The 12,426-nt window shown below is 32.6% G+C and overlaps 1 protein-coding gene across 3 annotated transcripts in view; it reads left to right on the top strand.

Annotated features, from left to right (window-relative positions):
- The window catches only part of LOC107438360 (uncharacterized), a 96,465-nt gene that overhangs the window by 81,301 nt on the left and 2,738 nt on the right, over nucleotides 1-12,426 (top strand). For all 3 annotated transcript variants that reach the window (XM_087151039.1, XM_087151040.1, XM_087151043.1), the window contains 9 exons: nucleotides 1,267-1,320; nucleotides 3,059-3,139; nucleotides 3,221-3,265; nucleotides 3,952-4,005; nucleotides 5,738-5,818; nucleotides 5,900-5,944; nucleotides 8,018-8,053; nucleotides 9,244-9,279; nucleotides 9,362-9,402. In XM_087151039.1, the coding sequence (XP_087007165.1) occupies nucleotides 1,267-1,320; nucleotides 3,059-3,139; nucleotides 3,221-3,265; nucleotides 3,952-4,005; nucleotides 5,738-5,818; nucleotides 5,900-5,944; nucleotides 8,018-8,053; nucleotides 9,244-9,279; nucleotides 9,362-9,376 (447 nt within the window). In that variant the 3' untranslated portion in view covers nucleotides 9,377-9,402. The remainder of the gene's footprint in view (nucleotides 1-1,266; nucleotides 1,321-3,058; nucleotides 3,140-3,220; nucleotides 3,266-3,951; nucleotides 4,006-5,737; nucleotides 5,819-5,899; nucleotides 5,945-8,017; nucleotides 8,054-9,243; nucleotides 9,280-9,361; nucleotides 9,403-12,426) is intronic.

Here is a 12,426-nt window from a genome sequence, read left to right as displayed (position 1 = left end):
ATGGGCCACATTTCACTAGGTCTACTGAATCGTCCCATAAATTTGATATTAGACCCCAAGATTTATCTCAGATAAGACATAGATAAATTTCTTTCACATATTTTTGTAATAGAATTTCGGGTCATGCGCGAAGTTGTTTCACATCTGAAATAGTCCTCGCAAACCGTGGGGATGCTTTCTTACGTAGGGGGTGATGCCATTGGCCAGTATCTTGCTTGCGCAGTGCTTTGTCATCAGTGGGCTCGGTGCCGTGGATTCGGTACTTTTTAGATTTAAAATATCTGAATATTTAAAATATATAGAAACTAAATGTGTACATTATTAACAAATAAATTATTAAAATTTATTTATTTTATCTACCATCTTTAATACATGTCTTTTGGCAGAGGATTTACAACTTTCTGTGAATGAGTAGCGTTAATATAACGAACCATTCAAAAGATATGAAGATAAATTCGTTAGGTTAAAACAACATTAGAGTAATAAAACTTAGAACCTTTATAGCGGTTTAGCTATAAAAGCCAACTTTTCAAAACTGTGCCTACTCCTTCTATTTTAGAAGTAAAAAAAAATCAAAACTGTATGAAAAAAGGTATTGTTTCCTCAGAAAAAATACGTTTTATGGTTAAATAAGCATATCCTATCAAGGTTACAGTTAACTGTTATGCACATTTTAAGTAAGATATTTCTTCGAGATATTGCCAAAATACTTTTCTAAATGAAAATCTGATCATCTGTTCCATCTGATCAATCTTAAAATCTGATCAAAAGTTATAAGGGTGATTGGGTTTTTTTCCCTTTACAAGCTGTGCATCTAAACGTTTATGCTAATGACTGCTCATTCACTTGATATTCCGGATTTCAGTTCTTTGTTGTCAACTCGAAAAAAGACATTTTATTGGGTTTCTTAACGATCAACATACACATGAATTAGTGTTTTTTTTATAAATACATAGATAGATTTCCTCTCAATAAAATTTTCCAACACAAAATCATATCCAACGTTCTATTTCTTGATTAACTTATGTTTGACATCAGAGGTACGTCGTCAGTGTCCGGACCACATATACTGAATACTTTCTCGTCTCGCTTTCGAGATGACATTGGATACATCTAAGTTTGCAATATAATTCATCAAAACTGAATACTTATAAGTGTCTTAAAATCCTATTCTCGGTGTAAGTTTGAAATATAAATGTTTTTTTGTGCGCGTTATGCATTACAGCTGTGACGCGATTTAGAATTTTTTTTTATTTAATTATATAGGGTCCTTCCGGCAAAGAGGGGAGAGATGGTGCCCCTGGACTTCCTGGAATTCCAGTAAGTGATTTCTATATACTTTGAAATTAACTAATTGTATTATAATTGGTGTAAAATTGCTTTCAAAACTGTCATTCTCCTCTCTTAGTCTTCTGTGTCTTTTTTTTAATGAATTGGGCTTCTAGATACTGAAAATTGAAACATTTTTTACCTACATGGTCAAAGGTGTTCTATTGTAAAATGCTTGAACGTTAACTGCCCATGTGAGGGAGATATTTCCTCTGTGGAGGGTCCAAATTATAACTGAATGTCTTCGGATCCTCCTCAGGGACGAATTCTAGACCATCGCCATAACCCATCGTAAAGTTTTACTGTGACGTAAATAAAGGTACTACTCCTCCAAGTGTGTCGATACCATTACAAAAAATTTAAGGTGTTTTTGAGGTGTTAAGATTGATTTGAGGTTTATTTGAAGTTGACTTTAAAAACAACCTTACCTCTGAAGCGTATGAAGTTGTTTTATTCACACTGTGAAAGGTCAGTGTCAGCAAGAAGTGCAAGACCTAAATGTAATTTCAGTGTCAGCCACCGGTGGTTGACGCGGACTAAATGTAATTTCCGTGTCAGCCACCAGTGGCTGACGCGGCCTAAAAGGAAAGTCCAGTGTCAGCCACCGATGGCTGACGAGGCGCTCAACGTGTTAAAAGATCAACCTCCGAAGCGTATGAAGTGTTTTTTATTCCTACTTGAAGTTGTTTTGAGGTTGCTGCAAATCTACTTTAGAGCAACCAGCTTAGACAGGTTATATTTGAGGTGTACAGAATATTTTTTCTACACTTCAAGCAAATAAGTATATTTGATGTGTGAATAATTTCACTCAATCTGAACTAAAAGTATTGCTGAGGTATATATGAGGATGAATTTATGAGGTTGAAATTGAGATTTATTAATGAGGTTATTTTTGTGGCAAAACATTTTCTACCACATGCATATTTTTTTTACATTTGTCAATCTCAAAAAAACCTTACTTTTTTGTAAGGGTAGTTATAAGAGTTAGAAACGGCAATTCTGTCGAGGCTTTTAAGCGGACAAAATAAATTAAGTTTATAAATTATATGGAACTCAAGACTGCATTAAACATAATGCTTAAAGTAAGCGGCATGTAAATTTTAAAATGTATTTTTAATAATCTAAATGCGGGAAGTATAATAGAGAAAGAAACATCTTAGTTAATTACCATACATTTGAGCAGAGAAGAAATTAGATGGATGGCAGCTTTAAACATGGAAACATGTTCCTCTAGCTAGATGACATATTCGAGCGTTTCAGCAGGAAAATGTGTATTTTTGTATTAAGACTGTATGTTGGTTATATGTTTAAATTTGATTAAAGCTCTTAATAAAGATCATACAAAATTAGAAATAAAAATCATTAGGAATTACAATTCCCCACAAACAACGTTACATGCGTAAACACCATAATGACTTCAACAACCACAATATAATAGTAATTGTTTGATTGATAAGATAAAAATTTAGCTCTTCCTACAGTGTTGTTAACTCTATTGCTTCAGCTTCTCTTTTAGCTAAAGATTGTTTCGGACATAAATATGGATATATCGCTGGCTCAAAGTTAAAACGACACTTCTGCACTCACTTCGCATGCAAATAACAAGAGAAGTAAGGGCAGAAGTGTCGTTTTAACTTTGAACCAGCGATAAGTCTTGTAGTTAAGTTTTTTTCATCTGCGTAGCTTCAATTTAGTTTCATGATGAACATAAGTTTAATTCGTTTTGAAGGGGATGGATGGACCTCCCGGTTTTCCAGGCATGAAAGGAAACCGAGGTTATCCTGGACCATCTGGGCTTCAAGGCCCAAAGGTGAATAATTCTTCATTGTTTCTTGTCAATAAGTTCAGAAATTCAAAACCACAAGTTCAAATTAACAACTTATCTTTTTAGGGTGACACTGGATCTCCAGGACTGCAGGGTATTCCGGGAGCTAAAGTAAGAATATCGAATTTCATTGGTCTATTAGTACATTTAATAAACAGACATATTCGTTTTTGTTTATGTTAACGATATTCGTGGAATGTTTGGTACTTATCTGTTTCTGAGGTCATTAAAACCTTTTCCCACAGTAACTATATGAGGTAACTATATCAGTATATTACGAAATACTACCACTGCACCTATTATCATAATACCAGTATTTTCTATGACAGTAACTAGTTAAGAAGTATAGGATTAAACTATAATTTAACATTTCTTTTAAGGCTCATAAAATAGTAAACTAGTTTAACAACACGAGTATACAGTGCGGCTTTCAGGAGAACTCCTCCAGACATCCGTCTCACGTCGTGGCGGGTACCGTGGTTACGAGGAAAGGTCACTTGGAATAGGGGTGTGGAGTGTATAGTTTTGTCAAAATCTCAGCGTAGGTCGTCGTGAGTAAACCAATCGACGCCAATCGTTGTCAGTGTCCGGACCACATATACTGAATACTTTCTCGTCTCGCTTTCGAGATGACATTGGATACATCTAAGTCTGCAATATGATTCATCAAAACTGAATACTTATAAGTGGCTTAAAATCGTATTCTCGGTGTAAGTTTGAAATATAAATGTTTTTTCGTGCGCGTTATGCATTACAGTTGTGACGTGATATAGAATTTTTTTAATTTAATTATATAGGGTCCTTCCGGCAAAGAGGGGAGAGATGGTGCCCCTGGACTTCCTGGAATTCCAGTAAGTGATTTTTATATACTTTAAAATTAACTAATTTTATTATAATTGGTGTAAAATTGCTTTCAAAACTACCATTCTCCTCTCTTAGTCTTCTGTGTCTTTTTTCTAATGAATGAGATACTGAAAATTGAAAAAAAGGGTCACACCCAATCAAAAGTAGAAAACAATATTTTCTTAGCAAAGCGCGAAATTTGTACTCCTCGTTAGCAATCAATTATTTAAGGATGGCGAGTAAGTTTCATTTTTACTATTCATTTAGACTATTCTGCTAAAATGAAGTGGCATATACAAGAGTTTTTAAAATGAAACAATATCTTCGATTATGGAAGAATTTTTTTTTACCTCCATGGGCAAAGGTGTTCTATTGTAAAATGCTTGAACGTTAACTGCCCACGTGAGGGAGATATTTCCTCTCTGGAGGGTCCAAATTATAACTGAATGTCTTCGGATCCTCTTCAGGGACGAATTCTAGACCATCGCCAATAACCCACCGTAAAGCTTTAGTGTGACGTAAATAAAGGTACTCCTCCTCCAAGTGTGTAGATACCATTACAAAAAAGTTAATGTGTTTTTGAGGTGTTAAGATTGATTTGAGGTTTATTTGAAGTTGACTTCAAAAACAACCTTAAAAGATCAACCTCTGACGCGTATGAAGTTGTTTCATTCACTCTTGAAGTTGTTTTTAGGTTGATGCAAATCTACTTCAGAGCAACCAGCTTAGAGAGGTTATATTTAAGGTGTAGAGGATATTTTTTCTACACTTCAAGCAAATAAGTATATTTGATGTGTGAATAGTTTCACTCAATCTTAACTAAAAGTATTGCTGAGGTATATATGAGGATGATTTTATGAGGTTGAAATTGAGATTTATTAATGAGGTTATTTTTGTGGCAAAACATTTTCTACCTCATATATATTTTTTTTTACATCTGTCAATCTCAAAACAACCTCAAAAACACCTTACTTGTTGTAAGGTAGTTATAAGAGTTAGAAACGGCAATTCTGTCGTGGCTTTCAAACGGATAAAAAAATTAAGTTTATGAATTATATGGAACTCAAAACTGCATTAAGCATAATGCTTAAAGTAAGTGGCATTTAAATTTTGAAATGTATTTTTAATAATCTAAATGCGGGAAGTATAATAGAGAAAGAAACATCTTAGTTAATTACCATACATTTCAGCAGAGAAGGAATTAGATGGATGGCAGCTTTAAACATGGAAACATATTCCTCCAGCTAGATGACATATTGCAGCGTATCAGCAGGAAAAACTGTATTTTTGTATTAAGACTGCATGTTGGTTATATGTTTAAATTTGATTAAAGCTCTTAATAAAGATCATACAAAATTAGAAATAAAAATCATTAGGAATTACAATTCGCTACAAAGAACGTTACATGCGTAAACACCATAATGACTTCAACAACCACAATATATTAGTAATTGTTTGATTGATAAAACAAAAATTTAGCTCATCCTACAGTGTTGTTAACTCTATTGCTTCAGCTTCTCTTATAGCTATAGATTGTTTCAGACATGGATATGGATATATAGCTGGTTCAAAGTTAAAACGACACTTCTACTCTCACTTCGCATGCAAATAACATGAGAAGTAAGGGCAGAAGTGTCGTTTTAACTTTGAACCAGCGATAAGTCTTGTAGTTAAGTTTTTTTTCATCTGCGTAGCTTCAATTTAGTTTCATGATGAACATAAGTTTAATTCGTTTTGAAGGGGATGGATGGACCTCCCGGTTTTCCAGGCATGAAAGGAAACCGAGGTTATCCTGGACCATCTGGGCTTCAAGGCCCAAAGGTGAATAATTCTTCATTGTTTCTTGTCAATAAGTTCAGAAATTCAAAACCACAAGTTAAAATTAACAATTTATCTTTTTAGGGTGACACTGGATCCCCAGGACTGCAGGGTATTCAGGGAGCTAAAGTAAGAAAATCGAAATTCATTGGTCTATTAGTTCATTTAATAAACAGACATATTCGTTTTTGTTTATGTTAACGATATTCGTGGAATGTTTGGTACTTATCTTCTTCTGAGGTCATTAAAACCTTTTCCCACAGTAACTATATTAGGTAACTATATCAGTATATTACGAAACACTACCACTGCACCTATTATCATAATACCAGTAGTTTCTATGACAGTAACTAGTTAAGAAGTATGGGATTAAACTATAATTTAACATTTCTCTTAAGGCTCATAAAATAGTAAACAAGTTTAACAACACGAGTATACAGTGCGGCTTTCAGGAGAACTCCTCCAGACATCCGTCTCACGTCGTGGCGGGTACCGTGGTTACGAGGAAGCTTCACTTCCAATAGGGGTGTGGAGTGAATAGTTTTGTCTAAATCTTAGCGTAGGTCGTCGTGAGTAAATCAATCGACGCCTTCTTTTCTCAATTTCACCCCCATTAGAAATGTGCTCTCGCTTGTTACCATAGCAGCAGACAAAACCCAGACTTTCAGTCTGGAGGAGTTCTCCTCAAAGCCGCACTATATGTAGTGCGGCTTTCAGAGAAACTCCTCCAGACATCACTCTCGCGTCGTCACTGGCGACTGACGCGGAGCGAGTTAAGACTGACATTGATGACTGTCAGGGCGCTCAACGTGTAAATTGTTTTTTCCTCTTCTTCAATTGTGTGTTTTTTTCTTTCATTTGCTTAAAATAACGAAAATAGTATTCAGTCTCTAAAAATAATAAAACTAACTGCAAAATTCCCGTACCAGTCAATTTTATGCCGAGTTTTTGTTTAGATAATTTGAAAATTTAATTGGGACTTCTCAAGTATAATGCTATACATCAGGGGTTTCCAACTTACATGAGGCTGGGGGCCACAATTCAAAACACCTTTATCAAAACTTTATATAGGACTCTTTTATGTTTGCAAAAACATTAAATATTTCTGTCAGATTTTTATCAAGTTGAACAAAACAAAAGTTTTGAATCACAAACTAAAATATGAAGTGGATTTTTAAAAATATTTAATTGCATATTAAAAAATTCTGGCTTCAAAAGAGATGCCAACTTGCTCCGGACAGCAAATATATATTTTAAAGTGGTAGTTTATCAATTGTGATTCTTGGTTTAATAAATTCAATTTAGTGGATTTTTATCCAACACTATTTATAAATAATTCGTAGGCTTATATAATTCACCACTTTATAGTACTTAAGTCATGCTATGCCTTTTAAAAAGCATGCAAAAATGGTCAAGTATTTGCAAAATTTACTTTGTCGTTATTTACCGTTTTTTAAACTATTTTGGCGTGTCCGGAGCAGTTGGCATCTCTGCTTCAATAACTTTAATGTGCAACTATGTATTAAACGATTAATGTGCAACAGATATCTAATAGTTAAGATATAAAACTTTAAAAAGGTTGGTATCAAAACTTACATATTAGCACACAAAATGTTCAATGAGAGAATTGAGGTTTGTCTGCTGCAACTACCAGAGAATAGATATTTACATTTTAAATTCAAAATGTACAGATGTAAATAATTTCGTCCAAAATCAGTGGTTTCAAAAAATTAAATCGAAGAATTTCTTCGAGAAAATTTCTGATACGCATGTGCTAAATTATATTCACAAAATACAAAAAAAGGGAGAAAAAAAAGAGCAACATACAGGATTATTTTTGTATTTGAGTATATATTTTCTTGGATGCACAGCCTGAGAAATAAATTTTTTTGCTCCTTTGGAAAGTTAAATTTCATGGAAACGAAGAAATTAGATTTTTATTTAAACGAGAAAAGTATTTTAAACCAATGTAGATTTTTGCGAAAATTGTCAGTAAAAAAATGACAACTAATATATTTTAGTTCGCGGGTCGTAAAAAGAGGCTTCGCGGGCCGCCAGTTGGTAACCACTGCTATATATCATGAATGTGCATCAGACAGTCACGGCCCGTTAGTGAAACAAAGAGAGCAAGTTAGTCCCTAATAGATAAAAAATCAAAGCATTTACTTTTAAAAATTATTTAATTTGATCTCTTTTTATTAGGGTGCCAGTGGCTTACCTGGATTTGCAGGACTAAAAGTAAGAAATTCAATATAACATTTATGACTTTTTTAATTATCTAATAAAATTAATTATCTAAAATATGATGAAATTTTAAATAAGGTTTTTCATGCGAAAATATTTGTTGAATAATATTTTTTTATTGTAAATAATCGGAGAGTGACCTTCAAAATTCAAAAACTATAAAAGATTGTTAATTTTGACACTTGGCAACATCTTCAAGTTTATTTCAGAGTTTTTGATAAAATTATTTTATTAAAATTAATAAAATAATGGTAAGAGTGTTATGATATATTTCCTTTTTAAATTAAAATGAAAGTTGAATAGTTTGTTAACTTTGAAGTAAAACTATTATTCAATAGGTTAGAGTGAACAGGCTAATCGTTCTTAATTTTTTAAAGGAGGCCTGATTTGAGTGCCTTGTTGTTAATTGTTAATCTTTCGCCTTATCTTAACACTTTTTAAACAAAACAAAAAGTTCTGGATCACCTAAGTTTGCTTGAGCATTAAATTATATAAAAATGCTTTAAACTTTTCGACTATTAAATAAAATAATGAACAAGCACAACAAACTATTGTTTGAATTGAATTATCTTTGGATAAATGAGCTATAACTGTGTGAAAAATTCATCTGATTTCGAATAGACAGTACGTTTATGAGTCTGATTTCGTTTCTTTAATTATTTAATTCGAAAATTCATTAATTAGCATATCTGAAGCAGCCTTTTGAGACATTGAGTTTGGCACTTTTTATGTAGCTATCCCATTTTATATATATATATATATATATTTAAAAGTTTCACGTGTTAGCTGGATTTATCACTGACTGACTTTCAATTGAATTGCCTTCGGAATATAAACAAAGTTTATCAAGTAGGGATTAGCTAATCTGAAGAGATGGAAATAAGTAGAAATTTTATAAATCACAGAAATATTGATCGCTAAAGGCAGGATTTGCCCATTAAAAGTGATGTCTGCTCAAGTAGACTTAACATTGTACTAACCAAGCATTTTTGATTTGTTCGTTTAATCCGAGTTCTTGCTAAACCAGGACTCGTCATAAGTGAGTTTTACTATATATATATATATATATATATATATATATATATATATATATATATATATATATATATATATATATATATATATATCATGAAGTGCAGTTAGATTGAGATTTCATCTGTTGTGTTTTATTTTATTGCTTATAGGGTGAACGAGGTTATGACGGAGCACCTGGTCTACCAGTAAGTTAGGAACAAGTTGTAGAATAGTTCCTATTATTGTAAATCATACTATTAACCTTATTAAAATTTTTAATTCTTTCAGGGTTTCTCAGGGTGATTTTATCCAGAGGTAAAGAAAATCAGGTAACGCCTATACTGTTTGTAATAAGAAAAAGAATTCCTAAAATAAAAATTGTTGGCTCCTCGAAGAAATGATTTCGATTGGAAACAAACCCATGGTTAATAAGCAACACATAAGCCATTAGTTTTTAGTTTATTTTATAACCGTCGTTGAACAGTCGACCCAATTTATTTGGGTTTACGACTACTAACGTTCAACTACGCAGCCTTGGAATTTTGAACTAATTCAGAAGACAAGGGAACTCCTGGATTAAGTATTGGGAGAAATTTGCCTAAGTTGATGATTTTTTGATGGAACTACCCCTCCCATTTGCGTTATATGGAAAGGAAAACCACGGTAACCCTCCATAGTTAGTCTGATAGCAAGGGGACTCTTACCCAGGATCCGTCTACCTCTGAGAATATTTTTACGTCAGCAATGTCGACGATGCCAGCCGAATGCGGTATTCGTGTCGACCAACCACTGCTGGCATTCGCCTCATTGGTAGGCGACTGCTCTATCTCCATAGCAATCACGGATCAAGCTATCAGTTTGATGTTCTATGTCATTTTAGTTTTCCCGTGGAAGGGCCTTAACAATGTTTATGATTTATTTACTTCAAGAAACGTGTTTCGCTTTGAATTATAACTTATCTACTGTCTGACCGGTTTAATTGATAGGCCAGATAGAGTTGCCTTATAGTTAAAATCTTACGTTTTGATTACACAGACCTGCCAACTCTTCCGGATTTTCTGTAAGATTTTATTTCTCTATTTTATTGATAATAAGATTTTAACATTCATATTTCGTTCGTAATGAAATATGTTCATTTTAAAATTATTTTCATTATCTTAATATTTAAACACCTTGAACATGCATAAAGAGGAACAGCTAATTATTTTATTGCTTTTAAAATGTTCGTAAGATGTCAATAAAACATGTTTTTATTATGTCACTTTATAGGCTTTATATCATTACTAATAGATCAAAATTTCTTTGAAGAGCGTGAAGGTTGGCCGGTATGATAATGGATACTAACTTTAAAAAAGATGATAATCACTCTACAACTAAATTTTATAATAAAAATACGTAATTCGCTGCCAATATAATATATTAATTCCGTAAAAATCTTCCATCCTACATTTTGGGAGAGCGATTTTTCTGAAGAATTAGTCTTTATCTCCAGAAACTGTATATGGGCTATTCCACGGTAACTTACGTTACATTCACATAAACTTTATTGCCCTGAGAACTAAAAAGCAAACGAATAATACTAATACACACATTAAAATAAAGTGATTTCTTAAAATTACAATCAAAACCAAAAGGAATATAATTAAAATAATTAATATTTTTCAATTTAAACAGTGTAAAAACCTAAAATTAGTGTTTTAACTTACGTTACCGAGTAAGAAATAGCAAAAATTTGCAATATGCGTGAAGGCAAAATTCTGTTCTTATACAAATGTTACATGATTAAGATTATATGTATCATTTTTCTGACATGTTTAAATGTTTCTTATGCCTAGATTTAAAATTTTATTTCAAAGGTTAAATTAAATATAATTTTCTATATGGGTAACTTACGCTACGAAATTCACTTTGTATCAAACTTTTATTTCAATAATGTACAAATGCAAATTAAGATATTTAAACAGTATAATGCAAGGGAGAAAAGTGCACATGAAGTAAATTCAGAAACTTTTGATTCACACATAACTGCAAACATATAAAGTTTTCTGTTATTAACTAGTAGAGGGGACTCAATTCTTTTCACCATGTTTTCCTTCTGGTAGAATATTTCATCTCTTTTTTTCTGGCCATTTACAATAGATTCCTACAGCAGCCATTACATTGACTTTAAATTCTTGCTCTTCAACAGACATTACCACACCGGGATATAACATGTCCTCTTATCTAACCATATATCAACCCCTAGCTTTTATCTTGGATCATTTCATCATTTTCTTTTTCAAAATCTTTCACTAAAAAAACCCTTCTGGTATGCCTTCTTGTACTTTTAAATGGTAGATTATCTTAATGTTTTTAATCTGTGGAGCTTTTAAGAATAGATAAGACACTCCACTCATCTGTTTTTTCTAAACATGAAATACATTTCAAAAGATGGAACATTACGAATTTTGCTGAAGGCTTCCTTAGTCAATCCGAACTTTTCATGATACTTACAAAGATAAACATTTCTTGGAAGTTTGCTACTAAGGAAGACATGCTTTGGACAGAGCTCAAAGAATTTAGTTTTTCCAATTTTGTATTCTGGATTTTCTTCTTGAAACATTTGGTGCATTTCTCGAACTGAATGAAGAAGATGCCGTGCTTGTACTTTCTTTTTGCTACCATTAACATCTCTAATTATAACTACATCCTTATCTCCTGCCTGGTGCTTGTCGAGAGATTTCGTCTAATTTTGAAAACATATGAATGCCAACACCCAAATTAATAACTTAATGCAAAGATTTTCATTAAAATTAATATCTTAAGGCAGTGATAATTTATTTAAACTTCGGTATTGTAACTGGATACATCTTATTTAGTTTATATGCCAATTTTCAAGAGAAATAGACTCATTTCACATTGGTAACTTACATTGCATGCATGTCAGTAACTTACGTTACACATATTGAATAGTGGACAAAACAATAAATAAGTAATATTTGAAAAGAAAACTATCGCTGCTTATTCAGTGTTAGCCTCTAAGAAAGAAAAAATATTATTCTTACTTTCGTATCACTTGTTCTTTTTTACAAATAAAAACTTTTCCTAGTTTTTGGTAACTTACGTTACATGCATTAATGTTTAGTTGAAATTTATGTAATTACGTGAATTTAACAACAAAAACTTATTTTAACACTGCACAATATTTCTATTAAAGGTAAAAAACAATATTTATTCTTTGGAACATTTTGAAATGAAAATAATGTTAACTTACTGATTTTCAAGTGGCTGAGCGGTAGCGCTTCGCGCTGTCGTGCCACAGGTCCCTGGTTCGATCCTCGGGCCGGGCAAGGTTCACTCAGCCTTTCATCCCT

The sequence above is a fragment of the Parasteatoda tepidariorum genome, chromosome 9 (genome assembly GCF_982258835.1).
Source record: "Parasteatoda tepidariorum strain Cologne lab strain chromosome 9, Ptep-v5.0, whole genome shotgun sequence".
NCBI lineage: Eukaryota > Metazoa > Arthropoda > Arachnida > Araneae > Theridiidae > Parasteatoda > Parasteatoda tepidariorum.
Note: the sequence above shows the minus strand (reverse complement) of the source record. Positions and strands in the feature narration are given on the sequence as shown.